This window comes from Squalius cephalus (assembly GCF_949319135.1).
Source record: "Squalius cephalus genome assembly, chromosome: 9".
Classification (NCBI taxonomy): domain Eukaryota; kingdom Metazoa; phylum Chordata; class Actinopteri; order Cypriniformes; family Leuciscidae; genus Squalius; species Squalius cephalus.
Genome location: NC_137130.1, coordinates 5,557,733 through 5,577,247, shown reverse-complemented (window position 1 = coordinate 5,577,247; position 19,515 = coordinate 5,557,733). Strand labels below are relative to the sequence as shown.

Genomic DNA, 19,515 nt, shown 5'->3' with positions numbered 1-19,515 from the left:
TTAAGCCTATCTTGTGTAGCCTACCTAATATTTATCCAAATGAGTCAATATTAAATCAAATCACAATAATTGAATTGAACTGAAATAATAAAAAAGTGTAGCTTAATTGTACCATGTAAACATTGTAACATGCAATTGCAATGCAATTTTTTTACAATCAAACAAATCGAGAATCGAATCGAACCGTGACTTTAGAATCGAAAATGTAATCGAATCGAGGATTTGGAGAATCGTGACACCCTTATTATTGATCATTAAAAAGACATTTAACAAAAAGAGACAGGGTTGTGTTTTATGTCATGTTTAATTTTATTACAGTGAAGACAATCAGAGTACATATGCACATATTGCCTGAACCACATATTAATATGTTTAATAATTTTAAATTCATGTAACACATACTGCAATGAATATATAAACAGTAGAGAGTGTCATTCTTTTTTTTGTAACAACATTTTAACTGTGTCAAGTTGAGACTGACAAAACACGAACAAGTGATATACTTGTAGCCTACTAGAAAAGGCTGCTTTAGGGCATGTAAAAATCTGGGCTGCTAACACAAAGGTCATAGATGTGAATCATAAACTAGAGATATCCATCACTGTGCTCTTGAGCATAATCATAATCAAAGGTTACCAATGGAAATGTCACTACTGCTTGTGTCATTCAGAATATGACTATTCAATTCTATTCACATTTATTTGTATACCGCTTTTCACAATACACATCGTTTCAAAGCAGCTTCACAGAAACTAGGTCAAGTAATGAAAGGTGTTTGTTGTTTTCCATTTCCTAAAAATGCTTTTTAGGAAAGAAAAGGTAATGACGTACTGTAAAGAATGCACAGCTAAATGAGCAGGTAAACATTTTATTATTTCCCAAATATATTTCCCCAAGTACTCTTGTTATTAGGTGCATTTGGAGATTAGCTGAGATAGATGATTTAATTGTATTTTTAGACAAACAGGAAAGTAGGAAAGTAATGCAAGAAATGCAAATTCTAAGAACTCCTCATTACTGTTGCTTGTTTTTAGTTTTTCTCATGAATATTCTGCAGCAGAAATACTTGATAACCATATATATGATCAGGATTATGAGTGCCACAGCAGAAAGCAGGAACAGTGTGACATCAACAGAGTGGTAAGAGTACCAGGGCATTTTATGAGACTCTGTCTGCAAGTGAGCGGCACCTTTGTGCCTCATAACAAACTCAATCCAGAAGATGGCGTTGTCCAGAGGCTTCACTGGGACGTCCTTGTGAAGCCTTGAGAGCCTCTGCATGTTCTCCCGATAAGAGGGCTCATAAAGAACCTCTTTAACAGTTTTAAGAAAGAAGTCTTTATCCATTGTGGCAAAGTCTACATTCTTGGCTACACCCTTTACTCTCATTTTTAAAAGATTACTAGGCTGGTCAAAAATCAGCCCAAGTCCAATGATTGGCACGCCGTGGTAGATGGCTTCTTGAACTCCATTGGTTCCTCCATGTGTCACAAAGGCTCTGGTCTTAGGATGGCCCAGAAGATCATTCTGAGGCATCCAGTCCATCAATAAGGTGTTGTTCCCTAGTGCAGATGGTCTCTTTCCTTTGTACCTCCAGATGATCTTCTGTGGAAGTTCTGCAAAAGCTTCAGCAATTGCCTCAGCTACATCATCAGGAAGCTGACCAATGAGAGTTCCCAGAGACATGATGATGACCCCATGCTCACCAGAGCTCTGCACAAAGTCCTCCAGGTCTCGTGGAAGAGGCTTTGATGGCTTGCAATGAAAACCACCAATGTAGATAATGTTTGGCATAGTGGGACGCGGGAATTCAAAAATAAAATCAGCTCTATGGAGCCACAGATCAGCACCCTGAATTAAAGAAAAGTAGGATGTTCCTGGGCCAATGAACCGTTCACAAAGTGCATTATAAGTTGGAGTAATCAGGATAGCTAGGAGTATTTCTGGAACGATGTACATCGCAACATTCTCCACTCTTTCCAAGAAACTCATGCGGTCTGATAACTCCACCATTGAAGCAGGAACATAAGAAAGCGGTGAAGGAGCTATTACAAAATGAGCCTCACTGTAATCTGTCCAACGGACATTGTAGACAATGGGCAGCTTAAGATAATGACCCAATAAAACACCTCTAAACATGGCTGGATCTGTTAGAATCATATCATATTTGGCATCTTTTAAGGACTGCATTAGCTGCTGGTCTTCAAACATGTTGATTATTATCTTGTTTTCTTCTTCAACCATCCATAAAAAACTTTTCCACATAATTATCTCCAGCTTCAGACGAGCCCAAATCGAATCCTCCCTCACAATTCCCAGTAGTCTGGATGTAAATGTCTCGAGGAGTTCTTCACTAAATCCTCCTTCACTCTTGAGATTGATCGATGTGTAGTGAGGTGAGAATTCTTTGATGTGCCAGCTGTCGTCTATCCGAATGACTGAAACATTGTGACCTTTGGCATGAAGTGCTTCAACCAAGATGTTCATGTTGACCCAGTGACTGCCACCCAAAGGACAGACAAGAACCTTCCCGCTCTGAACAACTGGAACAGTCGTCAGAAGGAGGGTTAGCATGATTGGACCAAGCACCTGAGAAACCTGTCCAGTACCTGTATCGCAAAGGAGGGAAAGAAAAGATCAAAATGAAACAGTAAATAATTATGGTTAAGATACAGTATACAAAAAAAAACTATACCCATTGAAACTGAATCTATAGAGGAAATACTGTATGTACAGGCACATTTCAGCATATAAAACTATGAAATTTATCACATTAACTTGACAGCTCTAATTTATACAGGACCCATATGTATTTCAATAAGGAAACATTGAAATATTACACAGCAATATAAACATGAATCACAATAAGATAGACTACATCTTTTCAAGAGAAAAAAAAAATATCACCCATCATTGTGTATAATGGAAAATCTGTGTAATAGTGCAAATATCATCCAACTGCAGCCTGTCAACATCTGTATACAAGTGACGGTTCATATAACAAGCTTTAAAGGGCACGGAGCATTTATCCTCAAAGTTAGTTAATCAGTGACTAACCAACAGGGGCTGGTTGGGTCGGCAACCCATGAGCAAAAGTGAAAGAGGTGTAATCATTTCATTCAGATAAAGTACCTCATATCTGCATATACAGATCTACATTTTGAGGTAATCATTCGTAATAACACAGTTTGTTTTATTCTGACAGCTATTTATTTTAACTGACAGCTTACAGTTTGCTACACTATAGTCAATGCTATAGCCTAAATTTTGGAGATTTTCAACTAAGTATACTGAGTCCTTATTAAACATTCCACTCACATCAGAATGACTGTTATGCATGTGAAAACTCCATTCATGCGTAACCTTAGCCTGTTTAAAACCAGACCATTCTCAGTAGTAACTGAGTTATGGTCTGGCAAAGCTTCTTTTGTAACTCATTTCCAAAGGGGCGTCACCAACGGACGTCGCTCAAATGCCTCTGGGCGCAGTTGGATAGACCTAAACCAATCAGAGCGATCGTCATCGTGTAAAGCCATATGCTGCGTCCCAATTCGCCTAAGTTACACTACGCCATAAAAGTATGTAGCGTTACTCTTTTTGTGAAGAAAATGTATTTACTTTTGAATGTGTAGCAAAAAATTAGGCAAGCTTTGGGACATACTACTTCGTCATCTTTATCGGACGGATCTGTCGCGTGCATCCTGTCACGTAAACTGCCCTGTCTATCATCTTGTCACAGTTAAAATCCTCTATTAAATCTAATTTAATTTCCTACCGTTTCGGAGAGAAATGTAGTAGCACATTCATCTGCCAGTGGGTCTTTCATGGAGACTGTCCTCCTCATGTGTTTGCAATTTGAATATAATAATGCATCTAAAAGTTGATGCGCTTCACCAACGGACGTCGCTCAAATGCCTCTGGGCGCAATTGGATAGACCTAAAACCAATCAGAGCGATCGTCATTGTGTAAAGCCCGCCTCAACGTTTCTGATTGGTGCCGCGATTTCGACGGATTAGAAATGGGCTTTAATGAGCTCTTTGCCAGACTACTTGCAGAGCAAATCTAAATTTGCCGGAAGTTGTCTTTTCCCAGGCTAGCGTAACCTGGTCACTTCACGTGTTTTCTCTGATCAGATAGCTATCCAAAAAAAGACTGAAAGAGAGTGCATTTTTCCTATTCCAGGTAAATGTATAGGCTAGCTGTCCGATCAGTAAAAATGCACAAATGCAACACATTGCAAATAGGCCCATTGGAAAGAAACAAGCTAAAGGATTTTGACAAAAGTAAAACAGAGTTTATGAAAAATTGCTCCTATTTAAGGTTCTGCACCATTTCTATGTTAGCCATTATATTTAAAATATGTTAAAGTTTATTTATACATGGGGTTAGGGGGTGTTATGGCACAGTTAGGGTTAGCATAATATATAGGCTATAATATATATAAAAGATAAAAAAATAGAGGTCCACCCTATTTCACCAAGGTCCACCCACTTAACGATTTCCAGCCTTGCCAATGTTATAGACGCTGCAACATTTAGGAAATAGCCTACATATGGTAGAATTCAGAATATACATATATTCGAATATTCGTTCAGTGGGTTGGTATTCGATTTGAAAATTTGACATTCGAATATTCGTTTTTTGTTTTGTTTTGTTTTTTGCACACCTGGATCCCCCGCGAAACGGTTCTCATTCGCGCTTGAATAAGGCCGGCGACACACTGGCTGCGTGGCGTGTCCGTTTTTCGGCTCCCATGTTAACAGGTTGGAGTTTGCACACTGCCTGCGTGAGACACGCGTCTCAGGCGCGGCTTGAGCCACACGGAAAACGCGTGCATGCTAGAAATAGAACCGACGTCTGAGTGTTCCAGCAACGGTAGTGTTCTCTGGCTAGAGCGCAGAACAGCGGAGTTTGTATAGACCGAATTGCATGCATGAGCTTGTGTTTTGGGTTAAGCTGCGTTGCTTTGACATTGTGGAAAATAATTTAACTCAATTTAGTTTTTCTTTATTTAAATTTCGTTTTTCTTTATTTAAATCTACCCTTTACTGTGTCAGTAATTTGTTAGTCAGAAAAATATTAGACTACCTTAAGTATTGCTTAAGTTAACAGACCTGTGTGTGTGCGTTTTATATCACTAGTGCAGAGTCCATTCTCGGAGCATATGCCCTGCCCGCGTGAGGTGCGCCGCTTCCCGCTCGCGCTGTTCTGTAGTTTACTGTTTATTAATTCTGAACGTGTCGCATCTCGTGTCCATCTATATTGCACCAAATGCAACACTGCACTCCCTTGTGAAGTCGACTGGATGAACGGTTCTCGAAATAATCAAAATGCAAACGGACATACAGACACATAGAGATTCCTGCCTTTATTAGAGAGAAGAATATGTTCAGCACCCTCTCTCCGAAGCTTTGAATATTCGATGTTCATTACTACCGAAGCTTCGAAGCTCAAAAAATGGTATTCGGACCAGCCCTAAGCTTAGCATAGATCATTGAATCGGACAAGACTACTCTCTCAAAAAAATGATCTAAGAGTTTCGATATTTTTCCTATTTAAAACTTGACTCTTCTGTAGTTACATCGTGTACTAAGACCGACGGAAAATGTAAAGTTGCGATTTTCTAGGCTGATATGGCTAGGAACTATACTCTCATTCCTGCGTAATAATCAAGAATGACGCTGATGATGATTAGTTCACACTATGATGCAGCGCTTGAAAATAGGTCTAATAGGTTAGACAAACTTAGTCCCGGTCACGTTGGAAGTTACCGAGCTGGGGACTATTTTCAGGCGCTGCGTCATATCATTACGCCTCATGGTAGGGCAGCAAAGTTTCTTGATTATTACGCAGGAATGAGAGTATAGTTCCTTGCCATATCAGCCTAGAAAATCGCAACTTTTAATTTTCCGTCGGTCTTAGTACACGATGTAACTAAGAGTCAAGTTTTAAATAGGAAAACTATCGAAACTCTTTTGGTCATTTTTTTGAGAGAGATGCTAATGGTCTTGTCCGATTCAATGATCTATGCTAAGCTATGCTAAAAGTGGTACCGCCAGACCCAGAGATCGGCTGAATGGATTCGAAAACGGTAAAACTCAACTGTTTAACTCTGGGGGAGTTATAAAATGAGCCTATTTCCAAAAAAAGTGGAGTATCCCTGTAAGGGCTATATGTAAGATTTTTCATGAATTGATACATTTTTTATTGTCAATGTGTGAAGCCTGTAGATTAAGTTTTTACCGGGAAAACCAAGGTCGTTTACACGTGCTCCCAAGAGCCTGTCTTCCATTCTAATCTATGACACATGAAACGAATGCTTATATAGTCTCAAATATATAGGCTACTTTATCAAACTATCATAAGTATAATTGTATTACCTCATCTGTCGGCATGATGGTAAACTGCAGAGCTTGTGCAAATATACATCGAAAGTCACCAATATCACCAGAACAGGTTGTTTAACCATCCAAATGATTATTAAGTTAAAAAAGTTACCAAGTTCTGCTTTAACTTGCTTGCTCAGCATTAATAACTGACAGACTTCAGCAAATGTCCTTTGCTTTAATCCAGCCGGGAGAGTTCTCAGAGCAGTTCTCCAGAGAATCCCACCCAAAAAGAAGAATACATCAGGTTTTATAAAATAAAGACAGACACATCAAAATAAGATCAGTGTGACTAACATGTCACCTTCTATCAATATGATTGGTTCAATTGGTAAAGCAAGCCCCCCCCCCCCCCCCCCCCCACCTTTCACCCTCTGTTACTGACATAAGCAAAAATATCTTGAATCTTCAAAAACATTGTGAAGAGTTAAGTTCAGTCGATTACTCAATATTGACATAATCAGACAAAGAACAGAACGTTTTAATAGATTATCTCCAAAGTAAAGAACAGACGTTTTAGTAGGACATTATCTGCAAAGTCTGTCAGAATATTAAACCTAGAAGGGGGAGTCAGGTTAGAGTTTGTCATAATGTTAGATAATCTAAAAGTCAGATTTAGAAACAGTGTGCGAAATACCTGTCAATATTGACGGGGACGGGGGGGATTGTTGCGCAATATCTAAATTTTCTCAATATGCAGGCCAGTAACATTACAATATAAGACAATCAGTCTATAGCCTAGGCTACATGACAACACACACACACACACACACACACACACACACACTTAACAATTTTTGATAACCCAATTTGTTCAGTGATGTAGTGGTGGCTGGAGAAGTGGGTATACTCTTAATGTATGCCCCCAATATATTTTTTTAAGCGTCCCAGCAATGGATGAACGCTCTGTGTTATAAACAGTGACATGTAAGACTAGTCTTGCATATTAGTTCACAAAATGGGCCAGTAGTATTTGCACATGATCACTTAACTTTTGCTGCTTGACTTCACAGAGAAAGGATGATTGTGAAATTAATATTAGCCACAGAAGAGGTGCAGGTTTTGCAATCAATACTGGGTTTTATAAATACAGAGGTCCCAAAAATGATCTTGCTATAGGGGGGTTGGGGGGGCATTTTATATTCACACAAACCAACCAAAAACCACAAAGGATTGCAGAACTGATTGCTAATGCATATTGATATTTGTATTAGTAGTATGATATATTTTTAAGTTCAGAAACTGAAACACTTGGAACTGGACAGAACTACAAAAATGGCCAGCACCCAATACACTGCACTACATATGAATAAGGAGGCAATTCAGGCATAGCTAGAAGCTCTTTTGTTGACACTTGAAAACAATTGCCAAATTAAAATATTTCACATTTTGTTTTTTGGAGAAGAAACACCTAAATATTTGTTTTATATTTTTTCTTGTACATTTTTTTTTTTCATGTTAGTTGTAAGTGTGCATAAAGCACTGGGGAAATGGCAAGTGAAATGATTTAATAAATAAATTGCCTATGTTCCGTTAATAATGATCATGTGATATTAAAACTAGAGGTGTAAAGTCCAGGTTCAGAAGTAAAAGTCCAGGTGCAATCACCTGGATTTGCAAATTAGCACAGTTATTCATCCAGGAGAAAGAACTAATTAGTGAAATCAGATGGCTGAGTTCATGGGTGGAATAAACATATGGCAGGACTTTCACTTTCTGACCTGACTTTACACATAATTTGATTTATGGTGGTAATCATCCAGCAGATGGCGCTAATATGCTAGGCCGGCAAGATAATCTTCCAGAAGAAGAAGAGAAAAACACATGTAAGTGCACTACATGTTTTCATATTATCAATGCGATCCAGTGTATAAACTATCCACTTGAGGAAAAGCACCCTATATCAGAAGGAGACATCACAAGATCCCTGTAACACATCAGTCTGGACATCATGATCATTAGGCGCTTCAGTTAAGAGAGTCAGTGAGTCAACGTTCCTCATCCGATTAACATTAGCTTGACATATACCAACAGGCTGATATGAGCTGGATTAACTGATCATCTGATGTAAGTTATGAAGCTTAAAGAGCTGGAGAGCTGCCTTCAGCAGGTGGATGGGTTTGAGGAGCCCAAAATCCTCCTGGAGCAGTACCCCACCAGTCCTCATATAGCGGGTGAGGATTATGTATTTTTGTTATATAGACTCAATAATGACACTTTTATTTATTTAATGTGAGATGCGTACTTGTGGACGTATGGATGTGGTTTACTAGTATCAGGCGAATAAACACACACACACACACACATATTATATATATATATATATATATATATATATATATATATATATATATATATATTTACATTTACATATTATATATATTTTATATATACACTCCTGGTCAAAAGTTTTAGATCGGTAAGATTTCCTTTTTTTTTTTTTTTGGAAGAAGTCTCTTCTGCTCACCAAGGCTGCATTTATGTGATAAAAAAACAATAAAAAAAACAGTATTATTGTGAAATATTATGACAATTTAAAATGACTGTTTTTTTATTTTAATATATTTTAAAATGTAATTTATTCCTCAGATGAAAGCTGAATTTTCAGCATCATTACCCCAGTCTTCAGTGTCACATGATCCTTCAGAAATCATTCTAATGATTTTGTGCTAAAAAAAAACATTCATTATTATTTTCAATGTTGAAAACAGTTGTGTACAATTTTTTTTTTTCAAAATTCTTTGATGAATAGAAAGTTCAAAAGAACAGCATTTATTTAAAATAGAATCTTTTGTAACATTATAAATGTCTTTACTGTAACTTTTGATCAGTTTAACTCATTCTTGATGAATAAAAGTATTGATTTATTTTATTTCTTTCCCCCAAAAATAAAATTTAAATTCTTACTGACCCCAAACTTTTGAACGGTAGTATTTAATGTTACAAAAGCTTTAGATTTCAGATAAATGTTGTTCTTTTGAACTTTCTATTCATCAAAGCATCATGAAATAAAAACTGTTTTCAACATTGATAATAATCATAATTTTTTCTTGAGCATCAAATCATCATATTAGAATGATTTCTGGAGGATCATGTGACACTGAAGACTGGAGTAATGATGCTGAAAATTCAGCTTTGATCACAGGAATAAATTACACTTTACTATATATTCACATAGAAAACAGCTGTTTTAAATTCTAATAATATTTCACAATATTACTGTTTTTGTTTGTATTTTTAATCAAATAAATGCAGCCTTGGTGAGCAGAAGAGACTTATTTTAAAAACATTAAAAATCTTACCGATCTAAAACTTGACCGGTAGTGTGTGTGTATGTATGTATGTATGTATGCATGTATGTATGCATGTATGTATGTATGTATGTGTGTGTGTATATGTGTGCATGTGTGTGTGTGCATATGTGTGTGTGCACACATTCATCTAGCAGACCATATATATATATATATATATATATATATATATATATATATATATATATATATATATATATATATATATATATATATATATATATGCTATACCACAATTCAGTATATATATATATATATATATATATATATATACATATGCTATACCACAATTCAGTATACGTTAATTAATGTTGTTAACGTTATTAATGTTGAGCCCTGCATTCAGTTGTCCTATGTGCTTTTGTCTGTAGGCTGCATGTTGTACACCATTCACAACACATTTGATGACATACAGAATAAACTAGTTGCAGACCTGGGCTGTGGGTGTGGAGTTCTGTCTATAGGAGCTGCAGTCCTTGATGCTGGGTAAGACCAACTCCATCCTTCTCTCCATGGCCTAAAATTACTCGAGTTTTAAAAATGATGTGAATCAACATAACCGTAATCTTTCCTTACAAGACTGTGTGTTGGATTTGACATCGATGATGACGCCTTGGATATATTCAAAGGAAATGTTGAGGAATTTGAATTGTCAAACATTGATATGGTCCAGTGTGACGTGTGCTCTATCGGATCCTCTTACGGCAAGAAGTTTGACACGGTCATCATGAACCCGCCATTTGGCACCAAGCACAACCAGGGTAAGAGTCAGCTTATCCTCTGCATGCAGTGCTTCAATTCACATTAACTTATACATGATCCATGTCTTCAACCTTAGGTATTGACATGCAGTTCCTGCACACAGCGATTTCTATGGCAAGTACGGCAGTGTATTCCCTTCACAAGACCTCAACACGAGATGTAAGTTACCCCATTGTGTCATAATTTAGCAGCTTCAACTCTATACATGAGAACACATAACTTACAATTGAATTGCAATTTTGTGCAGCACATTCAGAAGAAAGCAAATGACTGGAAAGTGAAAATGGAAGTCATTGCAGGTAACATTTACTACACCTATAAACACATACTACTGGTTCAGAAAGACTTTATTTGAAAGAAATTATTACTTATATTCATCAAGGATGCATTAAATGAATCAAAAGTGACAGTAAAGACTTAAATTTTTTACAAAAATTGTTTTATTTCAAATAAATGCTTCTTTTGAACTTTCAAAAGAAGAATCCTGGAAAAAAGTGTCATGGTTTTCACACTATCATATCAGTTAACATTGATAATAAAAATGCATGTTTCTTGAGCAAAAAAATCAGCATATTAGAATGATTTCTGAAGGATCATGTGACACTGAAGACTGGAGTAATAATGCTGAATATTCAGCTTTGATCACAGGAATAAATTATATTTTAAAATATATTCAAATAGAAAATAGTTATTTTAAATTGTTATAATATTTCACAGTATTACTGTTTTTACTGTATTTTTGATCAAGTAACTGCAGCCTTGGTGAGCAAGAGATTTATTTTCAAAAACATGTTTCCTAACATTTTATTTTATTTTATTAACATTTAATTCCTAACTTATTGTAGGTTTTATTGTTTTGTTTTTGAACTACAAGAGCATGCAGGAGTTTCTGCAATACCTTTAGGTAATAAGCTTTATAGTTTGTCATAATGATATTTTATTTATCTTGAACTGTTGTCTTCCTCACAGAGCTCAGATATGACCTGCCGGCATCTTATAAGTTCCACAAAAAGAAGTCGGTAAGTCCATGTTTTGGACTGAGAAGTTTAATTTCCACATTTTACACTGCCACAAAAAAAAAAAAAGAATTATTGCACTGGCAACATGTGCATCAGACTTTACTATGATAAACTGCTAATATAATAATTTATTTGTATCTGATTATTGTAGGTTGATATTCAAGTGGACTTCATTCGATTCACTCCAACATAAAGGCGTTGGGGAAAAGGAGTTTGTGTTGCTTTGCAACATTTTAGTAGGGTTTTTCGCTGTTGTACAAAATAAATTTTATTCATTTACATACTGTATCATTTTTGGGTGGGTATCGCAGAGATTTACAAACACACTATTGTTGGAACTTTATTTCAATTTGTGCTTTTCACATTTTTGGCAGCATGTGTACATCATCATCATCATCATAACTAAAAACAATAAATTACACATCACACATATTTTTTAGCAACATCCTGGGTTCACAATTGTATTACAAATTCAAAATCAGGTAAATGAATACTGATTAAGGAATAAATACATTTAAATCATGTTTGAAATACCAGTAGTTTTGTTGTTAGTTGCAAAATATTATAAAGTCACTGCAAAAAGTGAAGTGCTGTAATCTATTGTCACTATACATTTAGAAACAGCCCTTTATCTTCCAGCACAGACAACAGACAAACTGTTTCTCACACATTATCAGTGACTTCACATGTTGAACAATTATAATATCATATTGACACCATTCACAAGTTCAAAAAAAATTATATAGTGGGGTTCAAAAGTCTGAGATTTTCAGGGTAACAATTCAAGTGATGAATCGAAACTGAAAATGTGCATGAGTTTCAGTTCATTCTTAATTGTTTTTTTTCCCTTTTGGCGCTGACATGAACAAAACCTGATGATCATGATCTCCAGTATGATTTGAGATTATCCAAAGAGCATTTTGTGCATCTGACCTTATGTACAAAAAGTCAGATGATCAATGTAACAAATTTGCAGGGTTCCTTCCTACGCAGAATGGAAAAGTATGGAATTTGATTTTAGTCATTTCCATGTCTGGATAAGTGTGGAAAAATATTTTATTTCATACTATTGCCTCTATTTTGTTGTCTAAAATATAAAAATAATTTTCGAAAAATAGATTTGTCATACAAGCAGAGCAGGCATTCGGATCAGGAAGAGAGCGGAGCCAAAGGTTTAGTGAATATGATGTGAGAGTGGATTTGCAATGCATGAGGAATTAAGGCCCGTTCACTCCAAGAACGATAATGATATACAGTTGTGATTAAAATTATTCAACCCCCATTGCAAATCAGGTTTATTGGCAAAATGTATAGACTTACAGCTGTTTGCAATGAACAAATCAAACAAAAGTAATTGAAATAGCTCAAAAAAAGTGGGTGAAAGTGGTTTCCCCAAATTCAACTGAAAATGCAACTTTTAATGACTTCTGCAGTCTCAAGATTATTATTATTAGTTGCACCAGGTGTGCTTGAGCTATAACACATGAAATATCTGAACTGGCTAGGTTTGTTGAGTGTCACAAGGTGCGTTTCCATTACAGAATTTGCGCAAAATGTAGACAAAAAACTATTGCGAAATGGCGACTAAAACGTAATTTGTTCCTCTCGCGATCAGTCATTCCAAAAATCATAGCAACGGACATTGGTAGGTTGATGTATATCCCAGCCTCCGCACTGGCCATTATTATTAATCAAAGGAGACGTATGTGTGTTATCCAATCATTAATGGCAAGGAAAGACCCTTATACTGTGAGCGGCACATATGAGGTGTTTCTGGGTGTTTCTCACTCATTTCTACTTCGAGGTCTTGATTGTGGCATTTCTTTGAGGTTTAGAATCCAGTATTCCTGTAATTCTGTTGTCTTTTATGAATTTAATAAAGAACTCTGTCTTGTATTGCCTGAAAAAACCCCTCATGTGAGCGAAAAATTGTGTTTGCGATAAATGGGAGTTTTTGTGAAATTGACGCGTTTCCATTGGGTGTATTTTCAATTCGCAATTTCAATTTGCGCAATTTGAAGAGTAATGGAAACACGGCTAATGTCACTTGACTTGAACCCCATAGAAAATCTCTGGTGGGATTTGAAGAAGGCATGGGCTTAGATTCCTCAGAAACGCTGACAGAAGCTGGTGTCTGGTTATACGTCTCGTTTGCAGCAGGTCATAACAGCAAAAGGGTGTACTACTTTGATTTGTGACCTTGAAATTCAGAACCTGAAGTACTGCTTATTCATTTAACGACATTGCTTGAACTATTTATTTTCAGGTTTAAATAAATACATGGTGGTCTCAGACTTTTAGACCCCACTGAATGTGATTGTGTAGTGATTTCACATGCTGAACACACAAACGCAACCGTGTGAGCGTGCGGCCGATGGGAGGTTCCCCACGATCTCCCAGCAGTCTATCTCAGGGTCGTACCTCTCTATACTTTGCAGATACGTCCCCTTAGAGTATGAATACCCTCCTGCTACATAGATGCACCCGTTTATAACGGCCGATCCACACTCCATCCTTCTCTCCTTCATCGCACACATCTGTCTCCATTCATCTTGCTCGGGGTCGTAGCAATCTGTAATGGTGGTCTGACCGCCGACCAGATAAAGCTTATTGTTCAAGGAGACCGAGCAAAGACCGTACTCTGAAATTAAAGAGTATTGATGAGTTTTCAAATGATAAGGGATGGAGAAGAAAGTCAAATATAGGCAGGTACATCATTATGAGGATGCTGGTGGAGAATACATTTTGGCTCATCTGATACGAAGCGTAGGTGGCTCACCAGGATGTGGACACATCGTTGTGATGGTCCACTCGTTGATATCTGGCCGGTAAGTCTGAATCTTCTCGTAAGTGCAGGTTCCTCTGTACCCATAATGCCCTCCAGTTACATAGATTCTTTCATTCACCACGCAAGAGGTTGCATTTCCCACACCTTTAAAGTAAAAAAAAAAGATGAACTTTCATCAACAGGCATTTTAAGTCTTTGGTATTTGAAAGTTTTTCTGTGTAAGACAATACATTTTCCAAGATATTTATTTTTTAAACTGTCTTTTAATAGCTAAAATCATAGTGAAAAGCTGCACTACACATACGTTTTTGTAATAAGTCTCTTTTGCTGCTCACCAAAGCTGCATTTATTTGATAAAAAATACAGTAATATTGTGAAATATTATTACGATTTAAAATAACTGATGTCTAGTTAAAATAACTGATGTCTATAGTTTGACTATCTTTTAAAATGCTATTTATTCCTGTGATCAAAGCAAAATTTTCATCATCATTACTCCAGTCTTCAGTGTCACATGATCATTCAGAAATCATTCTAATATGCAGATTTTCAACTGAAACATTTCTTATTATTATCACTGTTGAAAGCAGTTGTGCTGCTTCATATTTTTATGAAAACTGCTACATTTTTACCAGGATTCTTTGATTAATAGAACGTTCAAAAGAACAGCATTTTTTATAAAATAACTTTATAACTGACTTTACTGATCAATTTTTAATGCTTCCTTGCTGAACAAAACTACTAATTAATCTTACTGAGCCCAAACTTTTAAACAGTAGTGTATATGTCTAAATATTTGTCCAGAAATGTACTAAAGAAATTTGTAATAATCTGTATTTAAATGAGAATGTTTTATTTCATACCATGGTTTCTGATTTCATTACGTAATCCATGAAACATTGCACATGACACGACAACATTTAAGAGCACAGTCTTGTACTTTTGTCCTTTTTTGTCATATTTTCATATACTTTTTTGCTGAAAATATGTTGTAATTCATCTTGGATAGATGCATCTGGTAGATTTGGCAAATGGCTATTTATTGAAGTATTTTTTTTATAATCCCAACAAAAAATTAGGGAAAAAATACTTCCAGAACTGAGAGCGCTTAAAAAAAAAAAAACCTTTTTAGAAAAAGGTTGTGTATAAATAAACTGAAGATGCGTCCCAATTTACCTATGCACTATTCTGTGCCGTTTTATAGTATGAAAGTAGTGTTTTTACACTGAAAATTCCCATAAGTGAACTTCAAATACTCAGATCATGCACTTAATTGTGGGATGGTGGACACATCATGCACTCAACTAGTTGAGGGGGAGGGGTTATAAGACTTATGTTCGATGACAAAATAACCTTATAAAATTAATACACTACTACACAGTTGAGTATATGGCGAGTCATTTGGGACACAACTTGAATTTCTCATACCTTGTATCATATCCGCCACAGGGAACCATGTCTTCTTCAAGGGGTCATAGAATTCAGTTTCTCGTGTAGGAGCTCCTGCCGTATATCCACCTATGACATATATGCACCCCCGTAAAGCCACGGAGCAGTGGTAATATCTGGCTGTGATCATCGGACATCCTTCTGTCCATTCATCCGAGTCTGTGTTATAAATCCACACGGTGTCTAAAGCATCTACAGTCTCTGTCCTGTATCCTCCGGTCACGTAGATATCAGGGCCTTGAAGTACCACACTATAACTCTCTCTTGCAAAGTCAGGCATGTCTTTGCCCTGAACCCACGTGTTGGAAACAGGGTCCCACATGTGGACTTCACACAACGGATGCCAGTAATACCCACCAATAACATACAAGCTGCATGTTAGTTTTTTGCAGCAGTTTGAGAAACCTTTGCTTGGCTTCAAGGAGGTGAGAATTAGGGATCGCAATTTGCTTTCAAAGCTTTGTTTGCGTAGATCCAAAGCAGTTTTGAGATATACATCATTTATGTCAAGATGGATGCAGTTGAGAAGCTCTTTCAGGTGGTCTATTCGAGGAGCCGCGTCATGGGCGACCCATTTCACCACAGCGTCCAATAACGTCGCCTCTTTCCACACATTAAGGTTTTCAGTTGCTAAAATCCCCTCGAGCTTTTGGAAATCCACCTCTAGGAACTCCTCCTGAAGTGTGAGTTCCTCAAAGCGGCTCAGTATGATCCTCAAGGCCGCGCGCTCCAGTGAAGAGCACACGTGAAGCTCGGCGAACGAGTGCATCCCGAGACAGTTGTCGACATCCAGCAGACGAATCAAGAAGTTCTCGCAGGCTTTCTTGAGCGAGCTGAGCTGCAACAGGTCTGCGGCCTCCAGAAGACTTTGAACGTTGCTCTGGGTTATGCTGATCTTTGAAGTGTAGACGTAAGTCACCAAAGCACCCAGAATCTCCCCGTTTATGCAAGGTAGGTTGATTGTGTCATTCAGACGTTCTCTCATGTCTAAGGTGAACATTACCTTGAAATAGGAGCTGCGGGCTGATAGGACAGCCTTGTGGCAGTGGAAGAGCTGTCCGGATGAAGACTGCAGGGTGATGTCCGTGAACAAACCGCTGCTGTGGAACTCGTGAAGAGCGTCCAGCACTTCTGATGAATGTGAAGCGTCGCAGAACTCATACGAGTAGCCGCTTTGAACTTTTCCTGACATTGCAACTGGAAAGAGATGATTTTCAACACTGTAAACCCTAATGCTCAAAATAATTAATTGGTTTGAGTAGGGTCAACTTAAATTAAACAAATTAGTTTAAACTTTTATGAGTATTTAGAACTTTCTTTTTCTTTGGGGTTCACAAAGCTGACACATTTTACGTCATCTGAATTGTTTAATTGTTTTGAGTTTTATGAACTTGTTTCTTTTAATTTAGACTAACTTAAATTTAACTAAAACTGGGATGGGATTTATATTTCCCAGCATGCTTTGCCATGACACTCAAAAGGGAGAGTAAAGTTTTATATAATGTTTTTTTGTGTGTGTGTGTGCAAGATTTAAGCTAAAATATAATGAATTGGCATAAAATGTATGTAAATATGTAAAAAGTAAAATTTCAACAGATAAATAGCAAATTTAAAAAGCACATTTAATATTTTAGACGCTGGGGCTAGTTGTCATATTAATTCCAGTGAATATTTTTCATTATTATTTCTGAAGGTCAGTTGCTGTATACGAAGTCTTTAATATCAAAACGTGGTTGTTTATTGTCACACATGTTGACCTAGTCTTAGTTTGTAGCACCTTGCATTAAACATTATAGGCAAAATGCAAAAAGTAAAACAATTACGAAAAAACAATCATGAAAAAGCTATATGTAAATTGTAACATATAAAATATTATATTGTTTTGGCCAGGAAATAGTAATTAGTCAATTGTATAAAATTACAACATCGTAAACACACGTGACAATAAATTTGTCTGACATTTATCTCTTTTCTGTTTCAGCTTTTGTTTAAACTTCTTTCATTATATAGTTGACTCTTGTCTGAATGTAGCCTATATAGTCTGTTTTTTACTGGGTTCACTTGTTTACTTAACAGATATAACAAAAATATTTTTAGAAATTTTAGTTATGAGCACAAGATGTACAAAACAATCCTAATAAAAGGCAAATTTGAACCAGTGTTATTTCAATTTTGTTTTTATTTTTATATTTACCATTTTCCTTTTCATTTTGGTTACCGTTTTAGTAATTTGGTTGTGTGTAGGCCAGGGATGTAGGCTACCGATATGAACATTTTGGCCGATAACAATAATTCTTTATATTTGAAAGCAGATAACCGATATATTGGCCAATAAATCAAAATCCAAAGTTTTGATAATTTTGAGAGCCTGATTATAAGAACAAAAGTCTTATCATTAAAAGCCATGTCCCAAGCACACAATTATAATGATGTCCTCATTATAATTTTATGTAGCCTATATGACAGATTTTGTGCTGCACATGTTACACTTGACTGTATTTTCCTTTTTGAACAGTTTTGAACAGTGTCTCAGCTGAAGAAAATAATCCATTATGTATTCAATATCGACCAAATTTTCTTATAGGCCGAAAACGATAACATTAAAAATGAACATATATCGGCGATACCGATATGGTGACTGATATATTGTGTGTGTTTGTTTTGTTATATTTTAGTTTAGTTTTAGTTGTTTTAGTACATAACGTTAAACTAAATGAGAAATTAGAAAACAACTAACGTTAGCTGAAATAAAGGGTTAATTGTTTTATTTCAGTTAACTTAATTAATTTAAGTAGCATGTTTGTTTATTAAGTTTTAGTTAAATATAACCCCGTGAACCTTTGAATGAAGTTTTTGCAAGCAAAATTACAAAACACTGCGAATGAAAACAAGCCTTCATGCAATTTATAACTCGTTACCTCACAACCTATATGAAGCTTGTGACAACTAGCCCCTATGTAAAAACAAGCTTACCTGGCCCGTAATGACTGACTGACTGACTGACACAGCTCGTCCTTTCTTCGCTGGAGAAGTTTTATCCCCAACAGTGCAACTTGTGCTCGGACAGATCAGACATGTGGCCCCCTGTATTTAGTCTCAGCCACTAGAGAATGTCGAGCTCCTATTTTGGTATCTGTGTAATAGCTGGAGACTCGCTGCTGTCACCCGCCACTAGTGATTCAACACAGCCGTCCTTCAGCCATGTGACAACACCAGTATGTTCACAAGCATCCCATCTTTACAAAGACATGTTCAAAGTGCCACCATTTGATCGATTCTTCAATCAACTGAGACATAATACTAGCTTTCACGTTTCAGTTATCATGGCAGTGCTGAGTGTATAATCCTAATAAGGATTAAAGCCGTTGCATAATAACGCTTGAGGGACACTACTAGTACCAAGGGCGGCCGAACACCAAGAATTAATCCATTCCGAGCGCTTCACCGCTTTCTTAACTCGTTTAAAAAACGTTTGTTTATATAGCTTAGCGACGGTGAGTTATTGGTGTGCAGCTACCATTAAGTCCATAGGGTACATTAAAAGGACAGAAATAACTCACAGTTACCATGGAAACAGTGTTGAGGGTCAAGTCGATGAAGCGAGCGCCTTTTCCTGCTTGATAGAGGCGATTTATAAGTAAAGTTCTCAGAGGTTTTACATATACTTTCATGTTATTATTAAGTCCTAATAATTGAATGCATTTTGTAATCTCAAGATACATTCAATTCACATGTATAATTGAAATGTGAATTGAATCTCAAGATATAAACACATTAAAGGGATAGTTCACCCTCAAAT

General features: G+C 36.5%; 3 protein-coding genes across 5 annotated transcripts in view; 1 reads left to right on the top strand and 2 right to left on the bottom strand.

Moving 5' to 3' along the window:
- The window catches only part of mettl5 (methyltransferase 5, N6-adenosine), a 410,912-nt gene extending 399,154 nt beyond the window's left edge, over positions 1-11,758 (top strand). Inside the window, exons 1-8 of one of the 3 annotated variants that reach the window (XM_079880499.1) lie at positions 8,136-8,213; positions 8,422-8,561; positions 10,070-10,184; positions 10,278-10,459; positions 10,537-10,619; positions 10,708-10,759; positions 11,430-11,479; positions 11,631-11,758. In XM_079880499.1, the coding sequence (XP_079736625.1) occupies positions 8,462-8,561; positions 10,070-10,184; positions 10,278-10,459; positions 10,537-10,619; positions 10,708-10,759; positions 11,430-11,479; positions 11,631-11,672 (624 nt within the window). In that variant the 5' untranslated portion in view covers positions 8,136-8,213; positions 8,422-8,461 and the 3' untranslated portion in view covers positions 11,673-11,758. Of the gene's footprint in view, positions 1-8,135; positions 8,371-8,421; positions 8,562-10,069; positions 10,185-10,277; positions 10,460-10,536; positions 10,620-10,707; positions 10,760-11,429; positions 11,480-11,630 lie in introns of those variants that run through there. The other 2 variants (XM_079880501.1, XM_079880500.1) reach the window with 2 other exon arrangements.
- LOC307164398 (UDP-glucuronosyltransferase 2A3-like) lies at positions 546-2,978 on the bottom strand. The gene is made up of 2 exons (XM_079881216.1): positions 2,908-2,978; positions 546-2,609 (listed from the first exon to the last, which is right to left on the bottom strand). The coding sequence occupies exons 1-2, from the start codon at positions 2,912-2,914 to the stop codon at positions 1,015-1,017; spliced, it is 1,602 nt and encodes a 533-aa protein (XP_079737342.1). The 5' UTR covers positions 2,915-2,978; the 3' UTR covers positions 546-1,014.
- A 55-nt stretch (positions 11,759-11,813) lies between the features above and the next one.
- Positions 11,814-19,064, bottom strand: klhl23 (kelch-like family member 23). The gene is made up of 4 exons (XM_079880496.1): positions 18,690-19,064; positions 15,696-16,913; positions 14,259-14,411; positions 11,814-14,120 (listed from the first exon to the last, which is right to left on the bottom strand). Exons 2-4 carry the CDS (start codon positions 16,906-16,908, stop codon positions 13,810-13,812), a joined length of 1,677 nt encoding a protein of 558 aa, XP_079736622.1. The 5' UTR covers positions 16,909-16,913; positions 18,690-19,064; the 3' UTR covers positions 11,814-13,809.
- Between the last annotated feature and the right edge of the window lie 451 nt (positions 19,065-19,515).